Raw genomic sequence first — 24,117 nt, 5'->3', positions numbered from 1 at the left:
GTCCAAACTCTACTTACATATCTGAAATAATTTCCACAGTTGTTTCAGACATGGAAGTAGCTCAGCACCAGATGTGCTTATATGCATAGTCAGCAAAGTAACCGGTATATTCTCAAAGAAAGCTCATACACTAACTTAAATTATGAGGCTTCAGTACATGTATGAGATACTGAGGGGTTTCAATCTCATTGACAAGGTGAGGAGAAGAATCAGTGTTGAAGGCTGAAGTCAGACAAATTAAAACAGGAAGCCAGGCACAAACCACAGAAGCTTTACTGTTACAGTGAGAAAACAGCACTGTAACATTTAGGGATACAACCATGTGAATAAACCAGGAGTGCAGCTACCTACACCTGCATTAATTTCCATGTCACTATCACGCTCAAAGTCTGCTGGTCTTTCCAATACAAGATGATGTCCAGGGAGCAGAAAGGCAGCTCCTCTAGGCAGGAAGGACAGAGGACAGTATATGTTTGTGGTTCTGCTCTAAGCCAGGAATTCCCAACTTAAAGTGTAGGTGCTGGTGGCATGCATGCCACTTCCGCTGCTGAAAAGGCTCAACACCTTCTCCTGAGCATGGAGCTGTTTTTCCTGTTTTGCCAGTGTCCAATGAAAATAAGCTTTACGATTTCTCCTCCAGGCACTGCATTGTCAATGACAGCAGGAAAAGACAAAACTCAAACAAAACAAAATATGTCAGAAGAATCCTTTTTTCTGGTGATCAAGGGACTGTATATAGGTGGCCTCTGCAACAACCACTCTAAATAGAAAGGCACTAATGTCTGTCTGTCAAGGATCATCCAACCAATGTACCTTGCTTCTTGAATGTAACATCTCCAAGACTGAGATTCCACTCCTCACAAATGGAAACCTGCAATTCCCTTCTGCTCCTTAAAGCAGGTCTGTGACTAAAAAAGTAACAGCAATGTTTACCATGAAGGTGCTGATTGGTACCTGCAGTCATTTCCTCTGGAAACCATAGCATCAAAGCAAAATGTCTTTGCATTGTCTCACTTGTTTTAAAACAATCTCCCTGTTTGTGGGGGTTTAATTTCAAATCATTGTCTTGCCTTCCTGTTTCCAAGCAGTTTAGCTGCACGTTCCTATTAGCAAACTTACAGCACATATAAGATGCAGGCAATTCCAAATTCAATCACAAAAGTATGCTCCTCTCTGCTATCTCTCTTTTGAGCTGCTGTGTCTGCAACTATTTCAGCAGCTTTAATTTTGTACCAGAGCACAGATAACGATCTGCTGGTAGGATTTCCTCTCCTTGGTACAGACAGACAGCAACTATTTTAGTAGGAGTCAGAACCCTCATAAACCATGCCAAGCCATCCATGCAAGCCAGCAATGGCAACAAGAAGCAGGGCAGATGACATTTCACTCTTGCATTCCCACAGTTTCTAGATGTTCCAGCTTGCACCAAGCGAGACAGACTGGCTTCCTAAGAAAGGCTTGGAAACAAACCAAAAAAGACTGAAGGATTAGGAGGCCAGACTCCTCCTCCTCAATGTAACAGCTGAAAACTGAGTCCTGGAGAGACTGACCTGTACTTGACCACACAAGGAATCTGGTAGCAGAGCAAGGCTCTGAAACAGAGTTTTGCAATTTCATAGGTAAAAGCTCTGAGTAGAAAGACAAGTAACTCCTGAAGTGCAGACAAATGAGAGCTCTTGCAATTGTATTCTAACTAGACAAGAGAATGTTTATCTATTTTAAATGCACTCAAGGGGTCTACAAAGTTTTGAAAACTTCCTGTGCTCCCTGTGCCGCCCTTCCTCATCTCTTTGGGTTTAAACTTTTGTTTATTTGGATTTTTTGTGGGTTTACTTTTTGTTTGTTGGGTTGTTTTTTTTCTCCTGTTTTTTGTTTATTTGGCTTTGGTTTCTTTGATTCTTGCTTAATTATTTGAGGGGTAGCTCAAAACTACCCATTAAAGTAGATAATTGTGTAAATTTCTATTTCTTTATGACAAAAAGAGTGTGGCTCTTGTCAGGCCTGCAGGAACCTACTCAGATGTTGGTGAAGATTTTTTTAATTTGATTTTAATTCAACTGCCTTTCAGCCTTTCAAGTCAGTTTTGGAGTAAAAAGAAAACCACATGTGATGATTGGTGTTGTTAAAAAGGAAAGGGGAAAAAAAGAGGTCAGAAAGGTGCGTGCATTAGGTAAAACATGAGCTTGATCAAATCTATGTTTTAATGAGATATCTTTCTCCTCACTTATCATAATAACAGCAAGAAAAAATCAAATCAAAGTGTCAAAATCAGATATTAAACAGCAAGTAATTTTTATTTTTTAAGCCAGGAAAGAGTAAATTAACTCTTTTTTACAGTTATAATTTTGTCATCAGTTCTGGCTGTAGAGTTTTCAGGAGAGGACCTCAGACTCTTTAAAGTGAGTGATGTGTATTCTGAAGCAGATAGGAAATGAGGGGGGAGGATCATGGCAGGGACACAAAGACATTTCAGTTCCCTATCAGAAGGAAAGTACAAAGGAGGAATTGCTTTTTAAGTCACTTTTAAGCAGATGGAAAGTGAGCAAGTCCTGAGCAGTATGTTGCACTCCAACTGATGCAACCCCTGTGACTCACCAGAGTGTTGAACTGAGAGATGCAAGAAGTTACAAGCAGGAAACTGTCTAAGAAGTTACAATTTTGCGCTGGGAGAGTCGGCCTGCCTGAAAGGGAGGGCAGGCTGGGGAGGGGCACCCTGGCAGGTAGCCTGAAAACTCAAACCAGGAACTGCTGGAACAAAGAGTGGAGCTGGATGTGAAAGGACAGCAGGAAGCCAGGCGTACTGTGAGCTGCACTTGAAGGTTGGCTGATCTAAGGCCTTAATTCCACTACTCTGCAGTTTCTTTATATTTCTATTCCTCCACTTTCTGCCCCAGTTAAACATTTTCAACAGGTTTAGTTGTTAAATGGATGCTGAGAGCCACATGGAAAACCCTTATCCATAGAACTGGTTTTGTCTTGGTCATTTTGATTCTGTCTTCCTCTGTTCTCATGAAGTGATAAATGCATTTGCAGTCAATGCCACTCTGCAGCAGTTTGATGCTGGAGAAATTGGGACCTGGTTAATTCCTCAGCTCTATCTTCACAGTACTCTCAAGGGTCTGGGAACTGCAATTTTACAAGCAAGGGAATTGGGAAGGAGAGGCACTCTGTGATTCACCTCCACCAGGTGAAAATCCATGGATGGGGAAGACACTGGCCATAAGGGCTTCAATAGAATCTGTGCACTTGGCTCCCCCTTCCTACTGTGAGGGGACCTCCCCCCACCTTTTGAAACTTGCCACATCACCACTGCTCCACTCTGCTTTTTCTCCAGATGTAAAATACAGCTGAAGAAAATGACAATCAGATGTTTCCATGTTAATAAAATTGAATACTGGGAAAAGCAATATGGAGGAGACAACTCCCAGCTGGTGTTGGCAAGGACTGGTACTATGATGCTTGAGTTCATTTGTTAACACTCTTGTGCACCTAAAGACAAACAAGCTCCTGACTGCTATTAGAAGTTGGCTCCAAGATATGACAAGACACACAAAAGGTCGGCAGAGATTTCTAAGGTTCAAATATGGAAGAAGTGATTTCCCATTTGTGGGCACTGTTAAATACATTTGCATTTGATCAAAGGGACTTCAAATAGGAAAAGGTGGTGGCGGAGTCCAGTGACAAAGCAACAACTACAATTAAAATTTGCTACATGACCCCACATGAATCAGTTACTCTGTGCTAACTATTTAATGTTCTATTTTTGAAGTGGGAATAAACACTAGCTTCCCTACATTTGCCAAGTAATCTCAGCTGTAGATATACATTATACTAGGATAAGAGTGCATTTGTTTCAAGAATACACAATGAGCAAATAAAGAATCCATTCAGTTCTAACAGTAACCAAGACAAAAGGCTGATAAGTGCAAGAACAACGACATTTTCCTTACCTCCACAATTATAAAAGGCATCTCGCTCCTTCATTTGAACCACTATCCCAACAATATCCACCTGTCTGATCGGATGTCCATTATAAAAGAATATACCTAGACACAAAACATGCTTGATTAGTGTAACTATTTGCGTCAACACCCTACCCTACATAGTCACATCTGTCAGTAAAAAAACATACTTTCTTACATATTTAATATATCTTAAATTATTCAGTGCCTACACAAGAAAAATCCCCTGTATCACTGAAGACTAGGAATACTAAAAGGAGAAAGTATCGGCTGTACTTAGGATACCAAAAGCTTGCTTTTGTAGAGTGTCAGAATCTTATTAACCTCTTGTTTTCTTGCATGTTTGTAACTGAAAAACAGTTTGTTTGCTGCAAACATTAGGGGGGGGTTTGTTTGTTTGTTTTGTTGTTTCATTTGGATTTTTGTTTTGCTTTGCTTTGTTGTTTGGTTTGGGTTTGGTTTTTTTTTTTTTAATATCTTCATAAGGCTTCAGAATAAATAATAGAACACAAAGGAAGCAGTTTGAGCTTCTCACAATGCAGCTGTTCCTGATTAAGGCAGAGCCTCCAAAAGGAAAACTAACATAATTCTGTCTTTCATTTCTGGAAGAACAGGAGCTGTGGGGGCAGGGGGAGAGCAAGAGCCCTCTCAGACTGCAGAGTACACTACTGCAGCCATTGTGGACTGCATCCTGAACTTCAGTTTCTGAAAACACACGTTCCAAAAACATCCCTTCAAAGCTATTTTTGTGCATCTATAAAGATAACCTAAATAACACTTAGAAACATGTCCAGGAAACAGTGAGAAATCACAGCCCAGTGGACTCTGACAGCACTGAGGTTGCCTCACTCTGTAATCCCTGTCAAGAGAGTGACAAATGTTAACAAACACTAATGTAAACATCATACACTGAGGCTTCCCAGTCCACTAGCAGGAGGAAAATAGGGCAATAAGCTCCCAAATACCCTGGGCTGGCTAGTTTTCAACGAATGTGCTTTCTTCAGTTTTCAAATACTGCTGCTTTACTGAAATAAGCCATCTGGGATGTTCAATAACTGTCTTCTGAAAACTAGATAACTCGAGGGACTCAGAAGGGAACATTTGGCTCCATACACCGTGGCAAGTGTTATTCTTACAAAGGGAAACACAGCAGCAAGGGAGTCAGAAAAATGTTCTGTATTAAAAAAAAAAACCCTAAATCCAAAAATAACTTGTCCTACATAGCTAGCAGCCTTAAATGAGCCTGGAATTAACTTTGTTCACGCAAAACAGAGGGAAAACATAGAAGTTTCAGAAGAAACCAGAGGTGATCAGCCCAGCAGCTCATAAGCAGAAATTTTGCTCATAAAAATCCACTGCAATGTTTTGAGGATGCATCTGTAATCTCAGATCTGGCTATACTAATCGTGCAGTCACTGGTCAGGTCTGGCATAGAGAATGTTTAGCAGGTCTGTCCACTTGGCTCTCATTTCAGTTACCAGGGCACAAATAAACACAGAAACCCCCAGTGGAGATGCTCCCAGTGTTTGTAGTCATTCACTGAATCTTACAACATCTCTGTAAAAGGTCTGGGCTAGTTTCAGGGTAAGCCTGTGGAGCAGAGACTCCAAGCTCCTCATTAGGCAAACAAGCACCATGTTATTATGTGTGTTTCCCAGTTGGTAAGCTGAGTTTTGGCAGATGACAGAGACCAAATAAAACTGGTTCTCTCCATCCCCATGAGTTCACATAGAACTCCACCTTTACTCTCAGAGAAACTGCCCAATTAATTTGAAGAATGAAATTATATTTAACCTATTAAAAGTTGTTGGACTTGATGACTTCAAGGTGTAAATTACTCCTCCTACCAGTTTATTTGTTCAAATTAACTCCATATTGGTAGCAATAAATATATACTAAATATTTGAAGCTGTGGACAAACATATTCAGTGAGGTTCCTAATACTCCAGGAATCAACACACAGAGCAAAATGCCATTACCACAACAGCCACAGCAGTGCTACAGGGGGCTATAGATACAGAGCTCTCTAGGGCAAGTGCTGGTCATGTCTGTACCAGCATTACTGTGCTGTTTGCCACTCCTTTAATTATTATTACCTCCTTTTATGCTCTTTGTAGCTTCCCTTGCTCGTTGATAAGTTGTCACAAAGCAGTGGTGCATGATAACTCTGAGAAAAGCTCATTTCCATGATGCGATTATGTGTTACAACTGAGTTTGACACCCACTCTCATTGCAAGGCTGCTAAGACAGCACAATTGCTGTTTTTATCTGGGAGGTTTTCCAGCCTTCTTGTCACCATTTATAGCAGCAGAGTAATTGGCCAGGTTTACTGCTTCCCTCTGTGTTGTTTTAAGGGATTAGTCACTGTGGCATCAAATCCTAACGCTTAAAAGTGGAAAGAAAAAACTCATTAGGTCATTCAGTCCATTTCCTTAGGGCCAATACAAGACCATTTTGTACAGTAAATTCCTGGCAATCTGTACAGTCAGGATATAAACAATCCCAGTGAAGGGCATCCCACCTTTTTCCTGGGAAGGCTGTGCCACGGGCTAACAGATGTCATTCTAGGGATGTTTTTCCTGACATTCAGTCTGTGTTTCTTTCCATTCTTCCTAGTTACAACTTTTTGTTTTGCACTCATTCATTCTTAATTACCATTACTTAATGACTGATTTATAGCCAACCATATACTTAGCTTCAGCTGGTCTTTAAAAGCTCATTAAAGGCAGGAAGCATTGACAACAAACACCTACGTTCTTCCTTCCCCAAAAGGTATTAATTTTAGTGTTTTTGTTGTGCTATCATTTGTTACCAACAAATAAGACACACTGAAAAATGTCTGGTTTGGCATATATACAGCACCAGGAGAATGAACAAAATTCAGGATGTGGGTTCTAGGAAATTTCATTTTATTTGAAGTTTGGTTTAGAAAATGAGACAGGACTGCAAGCAAGCTTAAATGTGCAGAGGGCCAGATGCACAGGAAGTGGAGAAAGCTCAAATGTATCAACTGCAAAGGCTGACATCTTGACATGACAGAAACCACCTCCTTAGGATCATCTTAGCAAAGAACCAAAAGTAATAACAAAACTGAAAAAGTTCCTGAAGCAGAAGCCAACTCAGTTAAGTAAAAGAACAGGATGAGAAGTAAGAAGGGAAATTCAGGTAATTTAGAGGCTAAAAAAAAGCAGGACTGTACTTTCTAGGACTGTTCCTGCTATCATGAAATGCTTGTTGCTGTTTATAAGGTTAATTATTCTGAGTATATTTTCACATGTGTATGTACTATTGTTCAAGTCCAAACCACAATCCAATTCTGCTGACATTGAATTGTGTTGCATTTTGTTTGAAAACAAATAAAATACCTGTAACTGATGAAGAACAGTTTTTACCAGATGCATTTCCTACACCAGTACTACTAGAAGACATTTATAACAGTTTAAAAAGGCCTCTAAATAAAACTTGCTGTAGGACAAACATCAACAACAGTCTGTAGCCTAATTATTGCAATGGATTTAAGACAAAAGTCTCCCGCCATGTTAAATAACACAGATAGATAGACAGATAGCTAGACAGACAGATAGACTGGTATTTGTGGTTTGTGAAGTCCTTATGTACATAAAAATGGCTGCAAGAAGAGACAAAAAACCCTTCCAGTCCTTTATTTCTCTAAAAATAGCACTGCTGCTATCCTTGCTGTTAAAGAAAACTGAAGAGGAATAACAAAACCTACAAGGCAAAGCATATTCAAAGATCCAAACAAGGGTACTTAGTCTCCATGGACAGAAAATAAAAATAAAAGTCCACAAACAAAACATCAAAATCAAACCAAAGACAGACTCTGCTTAGGACTTATTGCTCTTCCTCATTAGTTCTAACTTCTTTGGGCTCCTCCCTGATAATCTCACACCGTGTCAAGCTTCAGCTGGGAGTAATGAACACAGCACAAGGCACAGTGCAGTCTATTTAAAGTCTGTGTAGTGAAAACAGCAATTCAAGGTCAGAGCTTCAGCCAAAGCTCACATGTTGGTGACACTGCAGACCAGCAGGACACAGAATGCAAAGCAGACACTTGTGGGGTAGGGTCCAGCACAGAGGCCAGAATTTACAATAAGGTTGTTCCAGTGTATGAAGAAAGTCATGTATCTATCATATCTAGAAATTAATGAGACAAAACCTCAAAATTTGTCTCTGTTTTATAATGTACTCATATCCATAGGAAAAAGCAAAATCACACATCCAGCCATGAAATGAACTGACAAAAATTTCCAAAAAATGTAGACAGTGGGGAGATAACAATACATATGGCCAGAAAGGACCAGAAATTTTTAGAACTAACTTCATGAGAATACAACAAGCTATACCACACAGAGGAAATACAACATTACCTTACCATAAAAGAGGTTCTGAGGAGAAAGAAAAGCCCTTTTAACAAATAAATTTTATTTTTCAAATACATTTCACATACAACCTGTTGTCCTTAACTGTTTAAAGATATTAACATCACTTAGCTTAATCATATAGAAAACTACTTTACTGATGTTCATGAAGTGTTCTTCAATCGCTTGATAAAAAGCACAACATAAATCAATTATAATACTGTGTGTATCATAGTCAGCACATATAAATACATACCTGGCACCTGTTTAGACTCTCTCATTTCTGTAATATCTTTAATATAGAGTCTTGCAAATGCAGAAAATACAGGATCTATCCCCCAGTGCAGAGAAGGCATTTCTTCATACTTCTTGGACTCAGACTGCATCCAAAACCTGTGAACACAGAAGGACCTGTAATTGTTTTCTACACAGGTGAAGAGCTGTTCACATATGCCCCAGCTAAATGAAAAAGCAGCCCATGAGTTTACACACACCAACACAGCAGAGCTGAGGATCAGACACTGGAGTTTATCTAATATAATGTTATATTTATCTATCAATATTTCATGTGTTGCCACATGAAATATTCAAAGTATCAATACTCATGATTTGTTTAAAGTACTGAGAATCCAGCAACAGCATTTCCCCCAGTAACTTCAAACAAATTAGTATTTCAGAGATTTTTCCTCTCCAAATCCATAAATAGAGAACTAAAGTCAACATCTGTTTAAAGGAGCAGGACTGTGGGATCCTGAGTGGTTACTTTCTCTACAGATGATTATTATTCCCCCATGATTCTCCTCCCCTCCACTAACATATTCTTCTCATTGTTTGTCCTGTGCTTTATTGTGGAGTTGAGGGAGAACGACTTTATTTAAAACAAAAGCAGCAATCCCTTCTTTATTTTGGGTGTGTAGTCTCCACTAACTTTGAAACTGTTACTTTCCCCTTTTACCCTTTCAGATTTCACAGTTGATGCCTGCCATCTTCTGCCATTACAGGTCCAATTCTATGCTTATCACAGCGTTGATATCAAAAACCCCAGCACTCCATTCAGGAAAATCCTCATAAAGATTTGGAAGCTGAAAATATTTTCTTTCAGCTTCTCCTGTATGGACAGGAACACTGTTCCTGTAAGGCTCTCCAGGTCACCTTCCAGTGGGTGTCAGCCCCTCGCAGCTCTAAGTCAAAGGTGCTAAGTGGACTGATTTTGAATAGTGTGCAATAGAGCTGAGATTTGGCAGCTCCAGTCTCCTAAGAGGAAGCAGCTCCCAGTGATCTCTGCAGTCTGGGAGAAGCACTGGTAGCTACTGATGTAGAGACAACATGCCATGAACATCATGACAGCACCTTGTCTCACCGAGAAACTACAGAACTTGGGTTCTGCATGGTTTCTGTTCTATTGCTTAAACTTTAACTTGAGGCAAGGGAAAAGAAAAAGGGTGTAGCACAACAAGCCAGAGTGTTGCTGACATCTACTCTATACTGTGTACAAAGCCGCAGTTGATAATTTGATCCCTGTACAACTTTATTTTACTTAAGTAAAAAAAAACCCTCAGTGTTATTTATCCTTCCTTGGACTGGTCATTTCTTCAGTGAAATATTGAAAATTGATTTGAAATACTGAAATTGAAAATATTTGATTTAGTCAGTTCCAGCAGTAACTTCACCATTGAGTAACAAACTGAATTAGCTTTGTTTACACCTGGATTCATGTCTCGCTCACCACTACACACAGCTCTTCCCAAACTTTTCTTTTTGCACCTGGAAGATCTACTCAAAAATGTCACACCATTCTTTCTCATTCAAGTCTCCCTTTTTCTACTGCTGAATTGAAACACTGCTCAATAGAAATTTAGAAATTAAGCTGTTAAGTGTATGATCTTAACACAAGCTGCTATTCCTCCATATGGCGGTTCTTAGGATACTTGCTACAGTCTATGTCAAATTTACACCATAAAGTTTCTCAAGGGAACAAATGGTTTGAACCTGTATTTCAGTTGGCATGCTCATTTTCTTACCAAAATTAGTCTCCTCATCTCTTTTTGGTTGCAGTCTCTAGTACAAAGTTATACTGCTTTCTGCTTCATGCCCCCCAATTTACCCCGCATGGTTACCAAGCCTGTCACAGCTCAGCACCTGTTTTTCCTCCTAGACAGGCAGCAGACTGAGATAACCAGCCAAAAAGAGACAATCAGGTAACAAGTCTGTCTAACTTTTTGTATTTTGGGCAAACAGACATTCCTTGGGGCAAAAAGCAGAAGTCGCCCCTACACATGTGCGCATCTGAGGGGAAATCAATGAAGCAGCTCCACTGGAGAGTAAAAATATCTGTACTTTGGCATTTTATAGCCACCTGTTAAGCTTTACATGCCCAAATGTTAATAGATCAAGTTGAAGCCACACTTTAAGCTTAAATGAAGCATCTCCCCAAAATTTTTAACTGCTTCCTTTTTCTGAGGGGAGAAGACTTCTGCAGCAAAAGCTCTTTCTGTCTCAGAAACTACGAAGAGTTAAATCTCAAATTCTGGCACTTCTTTCTCACTCCCAGGCCTTGTTACAGCTCCTCACTGGAGATATTTACGCCCACCATATGTCTTTAAGTAGAGACCACTCTGCTTGGTTCAAGCCTGCTACAGACAAACAACATTTTATCTTACAGATCTGGCAAAGACTCCTCGACAAAAACTAAATCATGCACTATGAAGGCATCACAGGATTCCTTGAAGTCCACAGCACAAATCTGCTGAAGTCCTGAGTTGCATACATTCCATCCACACCAGGCTGGGACAGTGAAACCGTACCCCAGCCTCCCACTCACTTTCAGCAATGTCTGACAGGCACACGAGGGCATTCTGCACAGCAGCCAAAGCCTTCCCTGGCCTCTTCACAGTCCCAAGAGTCCTCCCAACCCCTGACACCACCCAAAACCAAGCCTATTTTCCTCCTTCCCTCCCAAGTGGTAGCTACATTTGAACAGTGGCCTATTTGAAGCCAAAAGCTTGTGGTCAGTTGGAAAGAAAAGATACTTAGTGCCTCCTGGATATACTGCTTGCCTCCAACACTGCTAGTACCACTCCATTCTTCTCAGCAGTTGTCCGCTCCTAAAGCAAAGCAAGACGTAAACTCTTTCCAAAGTATCTATTCAGTGACTTTCTGAGCTTGTTTCAGGCAGATGGAGAGTATTATAAAACCTAATTCCTACAAGGCTGACAAAACACTTCCAATCATTTATCTTTTGATATGTAATAGTATCTTCCCGTAACTTTTTCTTAAATTGGCACAGGAAGCCTCTCCATCCCGGGGTTAATTCATGAGTCATCCTGGCAAAAGTGGAACTTTCCATTATGCCACAAGTGTTTTCAGCTCTTAACTGGTACCACTGGTGATATGCTATCAGCAAGGAAGATAGGAGCTGCCCTGTACTATGAAGATCCAAGGGGCAAATAGGGGCATTGTGGAGATGTACAACGTTATAATCAATGAGAACCAGACAGCAAACAATAGACAATTCTGAACAGATACTATATGTACAAATGTTTAAGGATTAAACTGGCTTTTGCTGGGAGATGGTGATCAATCTTAGCAATATAAACAACACAGAATCCTAGTAAAAGGTCATTCCGTTCTGCATTTTAAGTGCAGTGTAATGACTTCAGGGTTGCTGTAGTGCAAGGAATTCAATCCTGTTACAGGAGAAAAAAAGACAACAGAAGCATCTAGTCCACAAGTTCATTAGATAGAAGATATCTATATTCTATTTTTAACTCCAGAAAAAGGCTCTGAAGGCATAATCAAAACAAAAAAAAAAAATTAAGTTCTTCTTGGGAAAATAACTCTGTTTGAATGGCAAAAATCTAAAGTTTACATAGTAGGTATCTAGATACAAATAAACAAGAAGCCTTGAGATTATTCTAACATATTAAAATAGGGCTGTCTCTTCCACCCACTGCTATCATTGTTAGCTTTCCTGACTCTACTGAGAAGTCAACCAAGTTCATAATCCCCAGAGGGGAAAGCAAGGAAAACTGGCACCTTTCCCAACCATGCCACCCCCCAACCCATTTTCTTTCTTCCCTTCTAAGCAGCCTATCTGGTAGCCTTGTCTCAATATCCTATTTATCACCCTACTGATTTATTCAACAGAATCAGCCTTGGACAATAAATTTCTGGGCTCATATTCTTGTGCCCACTATGTACCTTTTCCAAAAAAGCTAAACAGTCTTCTTCCAATCCCAGTGCAATTGAAACCTCACAGAAGAGTATCTGTTTTAATGTTTCTTGTTGTCTTTTCTCCAAATTTGATTAACAACCAAAGCTCTTGGAGAAAATTGCCTTAGCTTGAGATTAATCATTTTGAGCCAAGAAAATGTGTCTTGCCAGCAGCTGTCTGCAACTGCTCTGCAAGTGCTGGCACACTGATGCAAAAACTCTTTCTCAAGTTAGCTGTGAATCAGAAACAGAGAATTTAGGCACTAATACATGCAACTTAAACATCCTACCAGGCTTTCACTCTTCTCCAAAGGCTGCCACTAGCATGGTAGCACTGACAATTTACACTGAAAACAGCTCTGAAACTGTTGGAGTTGCCAACTCAGGGCATTAAAACAACTTAAAGTCACCAGTGCTTTACTTAAATAAATTAGGCCAGAAACTGTGTCTGTCAAAAACTGCTTCATAGGTCGGCCATTCCTGCCACAGACAAAGCAGCTTGTGGAAAGAGGAGCAGAGTCAACAGCTGGGTTTTGTAACACCCTCTGTCATCTGAATTGAAATCATTTGTGTCTGAGTCAACACCCTATGTGACAAATGACTATTATTCAACTCTTCATGATCAGCAGAGGCAATTCCAGCACAGTACAGTCAAACCCACCATTTTTCAGGAAATGTTTTTAATTACCTACCACATTTTACATTAAAACCAAATAGACCCATTGTATTATTATACAAGTAAATCTTACTGAACTGGGGAAGTTCATTATGACCATATTAACTTTTGGTTACAGTTAATATGGAGCAAAGATCCTAGACATGAAACTCACCCATAGGTTTTTAAAAAATACAAAACTAAAAGAAAGTTTCCAATAGCAGTAACAAGATGTACACCATCACTGAGAAAAAAACCCCCACATCACTGAAAGACAAAGGTTTCTGGAAACCAGCTGTTGGAAAACTACCAAATAGTAAGGTAAGGTCAGTTTGGATCCACCTCCTACCCAGTTATCCTGTTACAATTCAAGATGGGGCAAGCACTTTGTCTTCCAGCTTCTGCTTCTGTTATGTTAAATCCTGTCAGTTTTGATGCTACATGCTGCATGTCTTGTAGTTCTTATACGTAAGTACAATTCCAATTTAAAGACGTAGTTGCAAAACAAAATTAAAAAATCTAGAACTCCTCTGAACTTCCAGAAGTTTAGCACTTCCTGAAATTTTATTTGTACAAGGGTTTAACATTTTTCTAAGCTGTTCAGATAACAATTTAACAAAATAAAGAATTATAGACTTTCCTCTTAAAGATATTCCTTGAAATTGTAAACATTATATGCCTTTTAATTACATTAGTTTCCATTACAATACACTTCCCTGGCAAGTGAAGCGCAAAACAAGAGGACCATCACTGCAACCTTTACCCAGTGGGGAATCTAAAAATCCAGAAAGGCGGTGCTCACAAATGCCCATAAGGCAGGATATATATACAGGTAGGGGTAAAAAAGCCTTGTTTTATCAATAAACTGACATGGCTGTTATGTAAGAGTCTTCCAGTGGATTAATGTCACCAGGTCATAACCTGTAATGTGTTTCCCTCCCTCTGATTTTATCTTTCCACATCACTGTCTAGAAAACCTTCTAGATAGGTGCATGTGGCTGCAGGAAACCAAACAAACTGGCTCCTCCAACATCCTCAGTCTTGGAAGGAAGGGGGACAAAGCTTACAGTCCTAGATTGCCTTCTTTTGGGATTGTTTTATATGCAAGCTAAACCTTGTAACAAGGTTTTGGCACTCAATTTTCCAAAAGTATGATTCTGAAAAACTAACAGGAAAGGGTGTAACAAAATAAACAGTAGAAGTAGCTCTTTCTGATCCTTGTCCCATGCATTAGATACAATTTCCCATGGATCAAGAAATCAGTGAACCACTCAGCATAGCAGTAAACTAGCTCTGTATATGTATTTCTCACGATCACCTGTAAGCTTACCCGAAATAAGGTAGCAGGCACTCACTACTGATACTCTGAAAAGCTTCACTTCCTATGTGTCTTTTAAAGCTATTGGATAATCACACTGAAGTGCCTTCTTCAACTAATTTCCTAACCTGTCTCCAGCGAGGGCAGGAGGAAGCCTGTGAGGATGATTAACTCTCTCTGAAAGCTCTTAAGCACCCACAGTGCTGCCAGAATGAGCTGAGCTGCAGAAAAGGCATTCTTTCACTGAGAGAGAAGATTCTCAGTTATTAGTGCAAATTAAAAACAAACAAAAGTAAAAATAAATTACTTCTTATAAATAGTAAGTTTCTTGCTTGGAAGAACAGTAGTATGAAAGCTTTGATAGCAAGAGGATTCCAAACAGGCTGTTGGAAAAGGAAATTTTTTTGACAGATGCTTTTAATTGGAAGGGGATGCTGCCCCTCTGCTCAGCCTGGTGAGGCCACATCTGGAGTGCTGTGTCCAGTTCTGGGCTCCTCAGTACAAGACAGACACGGAGCTCCTGGAGAGGGTCCAGCAGATGATTAAGGGACTGGAGCATCTCTCAAACAGGGAAAGGCTGAGACAGCTGGGCCTGGTCAGCCTGGAGAAGAGACACCTAAAAAAGGAGACCTTGTCAATGCCTATAAGTACCTGAAGGGAGGGTGTAAAGATGATGGATCCAGCCCCAGCTTGGTGGTGTTGGGCAACAGGACAAGAGGCAATGGGCAGAAATTGATGCCCAGGAAGTTCCACCTGAACATAAGGAAGAACTTCTGTGTTGTGTGGGGGAACCTGCACTAGAACAGATTGCCCAGAGAGGATGTGGAGTCTCCTTCACTGGAGACATCCCAGAACCATCTGGAAGGAATCTGCAATAATGTGGTCTAGGGGGTCCTGCTTGAGCATGAAGTGGGACCCTTCCAGCCTTATCCATCCTGTGATTCTGCAAGTTATTGGTACAACATAAAGGAATTAACTAAAAGAGAAAAGAGAATAAAACCTAATTCACCTCAGCTCATGGCAACAGTTAGCTTTCCTACTTTGTTTCAGCAGTGTAACGTAGATTTACTGTCAGTTCCTGAATGAACATTTTCAAATTTCAGAAATTAGCACCGAAGTGACAAGCATTGGTTTATAGCTTTCTGAGGCTACTGTGCCTGTGAACTCCACAAGTTTGACTCAATTTCTAGAGGCAAATAATTCCGCCCATTTCACTCTCTACCTCTCCTTTAAACTGGTTTATGGTCTAAATTAGAATAGCTTCTGGAATAAGTCTGAATTTGTATGAAAATTCATAGGACTACAGAGCACTCCATTACAACCTGAGACTTCAAAATAATTAACTTTTGATTTGGTCTAGGCACACAGTTGTGATTTGAAGTTTTTAAAACATTCCTGACGCATACCAAAGCTTTAGATTATGACAAACCTGCTTAATGTTCTGAAATCAATTTGCATTTTATTTTGCTGTGGAAGTGAACCTTTTAACTGTATCAGAACACTGTGGGACTGTGCATGGAACATAGTGTCAAATAGCTCTGTTGTTGATAGATACAGAGTAACTCAAATAAGAATAATTTTGAAATCTCAGTTCCATCTAGAACCATCATAAACATTGTGAGAATACCTAAAGGCTGAGATTTCTCATTTGGAGTGCTTTTGGAAGATCGAGAACTAATTGTTACTCTTCTTTGAAAGATTAATAAAGTTAGCTTGGCACTGGTCTTTGATTCCAGTCCAGCTATATTTCTTGTTTGGTTTATGTTATTCCAGAATTATTTTTTTCACCTTCAAATAAAGACTCGTAGGCACTTCCTGTATAAAGGCCCTTCTGGTAGAGAAATGTTTAAACATCCCAAAAGTCAAATCTGCGCAAAATGTAAGGCATGTGTGGGGGAAGCATTGAGCCCATGCAGCATTACAGAATTATCTGCTTTACTGGGAGAAGTTGGAAGAACAAAGTAAGAACTTTGAACATAAGAACAAAGCTTTTGTTATGCTTTTTGAATGTTCCTCACACAGGTCCTTTGAGCTATCATCTAGGAAAAGTATCAAAAGGGTGGGTTTTTGTATCAAAAGTGGTACAATTCCCAGCCTGCTATTCTGAATTTCTTTTGCAACTGGGCCTTATTTCTGAGGACCAGGGCTTTTACACCTGAAATCAAGCACAGGATTTCTTAGTTGTACCCAGGCTGCTCTGAACTGAGCTCTAAAAAGAAAAGTTTTAGAAATACCAAAGGTGTATATATATTTCTCGGTTCCTTAAGACAAACTGTAGTGCACAGTCCTTTACAGTGTGAATAATCTGAAGAGTAGGTTCTTCTCAGCTAAGGAAAGCTGGCTCATAATCATTTATCTTCAGCTGCTAAACTATTAGAACCTGCTAAAAATCCAGAGATTGCCCTTTACTAACCTTTGGTTTAAGCAATTTTTGTAATTCTCTGAGGGTATCCTGAAATAATGAATAATTAACCAATGCTCCATCTGAGGTCTGTCCAAATATCATCACTGAGAGCTGGCATAGGACTGATACAGAACAACCCCAAACTGTGCAGGAATACCTGTCCTGCAACACAGGTATCTTCAGTAACTCCTCTCCCTGTGGAGAAAAGGCATCTAGGCTTGTTTGTTAGTAGTGATTTTGGCCCATCTTTAAAAACTTGTCCCAAACCCCATTGAAAGGCACTAAATGACAGAACATTATCTAGATTCTTCAAAGAAAATACCTCCCTGATGGCTGTGGCTGTAACTTCTTCCATGAATCACTGTCACAGCTAACAGGATAAAGTCATTACTATTTCCGACTTCTTGGTACGTAAAGAAACCAACAGCCTTTTATAAACTAATTTAAGTGTCTCCTTAATTGCATTTGAATTTCAATAAATGCCATTTCCTACCTCATGCTCTGAAAGGAAGTCACTCCTGTATACTCAATGCAGAAAGATACATTAGTGCTCAGTCAGAAGCCACAGGAATTATTTTTCATGTAGGTAATTTGATTTTCTGCTACAATTCAGTCCATGTAATGTAATGGGCTTTTTTGGTTTAATCCATAAATATTGCACTGTATACTATAAAACATAATTTTGAGGATTAGCTATTAAAGATCCCACCTGTCAAAAAAATAAACATTTTAGGGTACTTGAGAGAAAAAGTGCATCATATCACAATACTCTGTTTTGTCATAAGCAAGTGCTAGTGCCCAAAGTTTGCACAGACTATTGTTGGACACACAATAGCTGCTGTGTGCCTTAACAATTGACATATTATTGTAGCTCCACTCATTGCTGCTGTACAAGGATGACATCCTAGAGAAAACCAAATTCTACTCTACAACACACTCAACTATTTTTTTGCCTCGTTTTCTAGGTACAAAGAGAACATTGCACACACAGAAATTATTAAAACATGGTTGTAATGCAAAAATACCATTATGCAATGAAAAACTTCACTTCTTTTATTAAAATAATTTAATATTTTAAAGTCTAACTTTTCATTAATAAACAGTGAGTATCTCACATTCTATATGTTGTTTCCCCTTCTTGCTAGTAGATATATCTTCAGTATTATCCCACTGCAATGTTTCTTTTTGGGATATTACCAGAAAATCAATAGTCTTTAGTGTTATCTTTTTGTCAGATTTTTTTCTTTATTGTGTGTGTAGAAGATGGTGCCTTTTTCCCTAAAATATACAGAATGGTATATTTTAATAGTAATTGGAGAAGGCATAATTAAATTCCTGGTTAAGCTTACCACACAACCAGGATTGGGTCTGATGGCTGGCCAGCCAGCCATTAAAAAAAAAAAAAAAAAAAAAAAAAAAAAAAAAAAAAAAAAAAAAAAAAAAAAAAACCCAGATTAAAGAATAATTTATTTTCATATTACAGAATAAGTTATTTGGTCCCAAGATTCCAGAGCTGATCAGGATCACAAGAGAACACAAAGTCCATTCTGGAAAAAAAAAAAAAAAGGCTCCCCTGGGAAACAGTGAAAGAAAATCAGGATTTGTAGACAGAAAAGCAGCAATACATGTGGGGGTTTTGTTCAGACACTTTTTGTGCCAGTATTGACTGAGAGCAATACTGAGGTGCAAAGCTATCTTTATCCCTTAATAAATTTCTAATCCTAGCTACTATGTGAACTAATGCAAATTTGAATGCCACAAACAAAAAGAGCAAATCAGCTCGTGACTGCTACTCAAGAGGAAAAGGTCTAATTACCATCTGGAGGAAAGGCAACCACGGTGCAGCATTTCCAAGACATTCTTTCATGTGACTTAACTAAAGTTTCTAATAGCCATCAGATGGAGGGGGCTCCACATTTGAAATCATTTGCTTTGCGTTCATGTACAGTTTTGATCAAAGAAATCTTGTTTCAAATGAAATACAACCTCAAACTATTAAAATGGTTAGAAGGAATACAGCATTATAGCTAAGAGTAGTAGTATTTTAAAGGACATCATTATTAAAAAAAAAAAAAAAGTGCTCAAGAAAGACTTATTCTTGTGTGGTTCTGTGAAAGATTGTTACAGTCATCACAACATGGAGAGAACTTTTATTGGACTAACTACTGCACTAAAAAAATGCAACTATCCACCAGTGCAGCTCAGTATTTTAATATTAACTGGAAATTGCTATGAAAGGAGCTTTTTGAGTTAAATACAACCCAAAAAGCGTGCAGCCTTCTTGAAAAGCTTTATCATGAGGATCTGAAGTTCTTAATTGCATTAGTCAGTTAATCAAAGAGAATCAGCTATGTAAGTTCAAGTTGTTGATGTGTTCCATTAAATCTGAGGTTTGCTTCTCACTCCCCTACAAGGATACATGACTATCTCTAAATATCAGTCTTGAAGAGGGTTTTCTTGCAGATCAACTGGAAGCAATAAGAAAAAGAAATTTTTTTGCTATAGCTTCAATAAAGACAACATATTATAACTTGAATGCTTTTGACATAGCATGTTTCCAAGAAATATTCTTCTACTATTTGTTGAAATATTTGATCCTTATTCAGATTTTGATATTTATATTATTGCTTTTTCTTCTGCCATTTAATTTCAGAAAAAGTCTATTCAATAAAACATTGCAGGTTTACTTGGAAGCATTAAGGTAATCTGGCAATTTTTATATTTGTTCTGTCATCGCTCTCAGAAGTGTTGCTGACATCAAGAGAAATGCAGTCCAAGAGTTCTGCTGGCAGTGGTGTCTCCATAGGTAAGAAAAAAAACTCCCATTATATGTTACCAGGAAAACCTACCTCACACAGTTAAATACTGTGATAAAGGTAAGTATATAAAATGGGGAAGGTGAATTGGCCTGTGAAGATACATTTCTCCACTGACTGCTGAAAAAGTATGGCCAGTTTAGACTAAACACAGGGTTTTCTGAAGCCAAAATCAGATCAATCTTATTCCTAAACATTTTAACACTCAATGGCTTTTTTACTGCAAACATGAAGTAATACCCTTACATGTTGAAGCTTCCAAATGCCACATGCTTCTATGGCAATTCTTAGATTAACTGGTCCTGCAGTAAGGCATTAAAAAGCCCCAAACCATATAATAAATAGTAATATACCCAGGTTATTGATAGGAGCCTCGTATTGATTCTGGCTATTGAGATATAGGCAAGCTCTTGATTGTCCAAACTCTGGTATCAGAATTTTTTCCTGTTTATATTATGTATGACTGAACTATTCCTGTTTTTCATATCATAAAGTCTCATAAAAAAACTGAGTACAAAACAGTCTTTTTTGTTCTGCATAACAGAAAGAGAAGTCTCCAAAACACATCTCTGACAATGGTACATTCATTAGAAAGGCTTTAGGAGTGCTGTATATGTAGCATGTACAGGCCTGGCCAGCATGGCTTTGGGGAAGACAAGGTCCTGCTTGACCAATGTGACCCCCTTTTATGACCAGATGATCCAACCAATGGATGAGGGAAAGACTGTGGATGTTGAACACCTGGACTTGAGTCAAGCCTTCAGCTCTGTCTCCCCCAGCATTCTCCTGGCAAGGCTGGCAGCCCATGGCCTGGACAGGGGCTCTCTTTGCTGGTGCAGAGCTGTCTGGATGGCCGGGCCCAGAGCGTGGTGGGGAGCGGTGCCACAGGGCTGTCCCCAGGGATCCTGATTAATATCTGTCTCAATGATCTGCATGGGGGGATCGAGTGCACCTCCAGGACGTTCACAAACAACGCTAAGCTGGGCAGGAGTGTTGATCTGCTGGAGGCCAGGAAGGCTCTGCACAGGGATCTGGGCAGCTTGGATCAATGAGCTGAAGCCAGCAGTGTGAGGATCAATGAGGGGAAGTGGCAGGTCCTGCTCTTGGGTCACAACAGCCCCATGCAGGGCTACAGGCTGGGACACAGTGGCTGGAGAGTGGCCCAGAGGAAAAGAATCCAGGGACACTGGTCAACAGCAGTTTATCATGAGCCAGGATTCACCCAGGTGGCCAAGAAGGCCAGTGACAACCTTTATCAGAAACGGTGTGGCCACAGGACCAGGACTGATCATCCTCCTGCACTGGGTTAACTAGAGTGACCTAGAAGCTACATTGGTGCTTAGAACTGAAATGAGCCCAATACAGCACCAAACATTAACTCTGGGAACAGACTAGAGGAGAAATGGCAGAGCCTATAAAAAAATGCCACCACAAAACTGGAAAATATCAATAAAAACACAGGCTACATCCACTAAAGAAAACAAATGGCAGTGCTGAATGCCAAAGGTGACAGACAGATTAAGAAGGATGAAACAAGAATTACACTTCAGATTTAACCACAAACAAGCCGCCTGTGACCTTACTGCAGTTCAATGAGCTCAATCACCAGAAAGAATTTTGGAGATCAGTGAAAGCGTGGGTGGACAGAAAGTCAAGACAATATGAAAATACATCATTAAATATTTTGAGGGAACTGAAGACAGAATGTAGGACTGCAGTGAAAGGACAATATATGCTGTGAAGAACACATTTCAAATTAAATTTCTGAAGTGTTTACTTTCAATTAGGAGAAATTGGAGCAATTTAAAAGAAACAACTTAAAGATTAGGGAGTTAGGAACAGTGACAAGTGTAAGTGATTGAGTCAATGAAAAAGGATGATGATATCAAGCAGCAGAAAGTATAAAGGAGACTTCTAATTCGCAAAGAGATGAAAAAGATTTCATGAAGAGTTTACAGCTATTTTAAGCCAATATATTTGATGCACAATCAAGATAGTTCTTTAACATCTTTACTTTAACATCTTCCTCTGACATTTAAAGGAAGCAATGAATTTTCAAAAAGCATTGCTTTAAATTCCTAAAGGAGAAATTTTAATATAATTCACTTTCACCTTTTTATCCTTACCATCTGGAAACATTTACAGTTGCTAAAAACTCCTGCTATCAGGAACAAAAAAACTACACATACAAAATCCTGGCTTCATACAGCCTCCTCCAAACTAAGAAGTCACAGCAACTTGGGAAGAATTTGCTACTAGCACTTTACCTTCATCTTATAGAGTTTATTTTCAGGATTGAATGGCAACCTGGAACTCCAGAGCGAAAGAATAAAATTAAAAGTAAGATGGAGTCGCAGTTTTTTCTTTTCATAAATCCTGGTTTTATCTCGAATTACTTGTTCAAGAGTAAGAATGAAAAAGTTGAAAGCAAAACCTTATCACCAGATAATTTGCTCCTTTCTTGTGCCAGACTTTTATCTTATATAATTTTCAATGTTATATGAATTAAAAGCTCCCTGGAACAGGAAGACTCTGTTTATACAAGTCTAAAGCAACACACTTGCAGTACCTGCTACCATTCAGTCATTGGTAGGATGACACGAACATTCTGCTCTGAGGAGCCTCTTTTGTCACACACAAGCTGAAACAGACATGCTGTGTGTGAGCTGAGGCACAACCGGGCCCTGCTGTCCCAGCCCAGAACTGCCAGCTCAACTTGTTCGCTTATGAAATTTTCTTTTAGTTTTGCATTTCTTTCCAGTTGTTACAAACTCTAACATTCACACATAAACATCCTCTGCCCCGCCCCATTGCCATTAACCCCGAGGCTAAAGAAAAGATATTTCTGCCTAAATGCAAGGAATTCTTGCTGTGGCTTTTTGATTCCCTTTTCCTCACGTCCTCTATCAACCAGTCAGGTTAAATAAACCTACAGAAATTAGTTCCAAAGCACTTTTCATCCAAGACAAAGCAAGTTATTTCAAAATATTAAATTACAAATAGTAACAAAATTATTATGTAAGCCATCACTGTATTTTAATATCCAAATCAAAGGTATCACCCAACTTGACAGGGGAAAAATACAGATAGGAAAAAGAAATTGACCTTTAAAAATTGTAACATCAGAAGCAAAACTGCTGATGGTAACACTCTATTATTTTATTTAATTCAAAGTATCTGAATGAAACTTGCATATGAAATTAATAGGTGGAGCCAGACAGCCAGATCACAGAAGAGATAACAGCTCCTTTGGATTGCAGTTGTTTCTTGTTTTTGCCCTCACACAAATAAGCAATCTTGGTTCTAACAACCTCCTTAACAGTTTTACCTTTTGTGGCCAAGCTATCAGTACAAGGAGCCAAAAAAGCCCAATATCAATTTTGAAAAGCAAATGCTGATTATTACCACAAATCAGTTTAGCAAGAGTACTTGAAAGGCTCTCTATTCACAGGGTGGGACGAGCCGTGAAACTGATTTTATATAGTTTAAAGAAATTAACTCATGACAGAACACTGTTGTTCGATTCATAAACGCTTTGTGTCAGGGGCATCTCAATGCCTCATTATTATTACTGATTTATATACGGACTACCCCCCTTTTTTAGACAACTACTGTTACACTAATGAAATAGTCTGGGGAATGATGCACACTTGATCTTTAGAAGCTCATCATGCAGCTTACGTTAATAGCAATTGCAGGCACTCAGGTTCATACGAGGATAGGGCATTGCACGATTTTCCCTGGGTGTTCGTCTCACTGATATGTCTCTGAGGTCCCAGCACCGCCTCAGCTGCTGCTGGATCGATTTCCAGCCTGTCACAGCCCAAACTCTGTCCCCATGGCTGCTAATTGCCCTAATCCAGGCAACGGGAACGCCTCCTGCTTTCAAGTGAGGAAACGCCCCGCATTTGGTGGCATGTACACAACACAACTATTAAAATACAATTATACTTCAGGGTGAGGAAAGAATCACTTGTGGGAAGAGAAGGTTGTGAGATAAGGAAATTCAGGCCTGTCCCAGTGATTAATTAAGATACTGAAGATACCAAACGGGGCAGTACAAGAACATCACACTCTGCTATGACAGAAGATAAACCAGTAGCAGATCTAGGGACAGCACCGGACCACAAACAAAAGAAAAAGTATTCCAACGTCGTCTTTTGCTATGAACACTGTCCTCAGAGCTCTAGGTCCAAGCTCAAGCCCCCGGAAGGCACCACCTGCCCACACAGCGCTGCTGACACACAGCGGGAGCCCCTCACGGCCCTTCGGCTCCCGCAGCGGGACTGGGGACCGAGGGCACCCAGCCAGCACTGAGGGGAAACTCCCGCCTAGGGAACATCGCCCTCCGCCACAGGGCTGGGGACAGCC

At 39.6% G+C, this 24,117-nt stretch overlaps 1 protein-coding gene across 1 annotated transcript in view; it reads right to left on the bottom strand.

Moving 5' to 3' along the window:
• The window catches only part of STN1 (STN1 subunit of CST complex), a 40,218-nt gene that overhangs the window by 15,785 nt on the left and 316 nt on the right, over positions 1 to 24,117 (bottom strand). Inside the window, exons 2-3 of the mRNA XM_066323659.1 lie at positions 8,598 to 8,734; positions 3,951 to 4,046 (exon numbers count right to left, since the gene is read on the bottom strand). Of these exons, the coding sequence (XP_066179756.1) occupies positions 3,951 to 4,046; positions 8,598 to 8,727 (226 nt within the window). The 5' untranslated portion in view covers positions 8,728 to 8,734. The remainder of the gene's footprint in view (positions 1 to 3,950; positions 4,047 to 8,597; positions 8,735 to 24,117) is intronic.

The sequence above is a fragment of the Sylvia atricapilla genome, chromosome 8 (genome assembly GCF_009819655.1).
Source record: "Sylvia atricapilla isolate bSylAtr1 chromosome 8, bSylAtr1.pri, whole genome shotgun sequence".
Taxonomy (NCBI): Eukaryota; Metazoa; Chordata; class Aves; order Passeriformes; family Sylviidae; genus Sylvia; species Sylvia atricapilla.
Note: the sequence above shows the minus strand (reverse complement) of the source record. Positions and strands in the feature narration are given on the sequence as shown.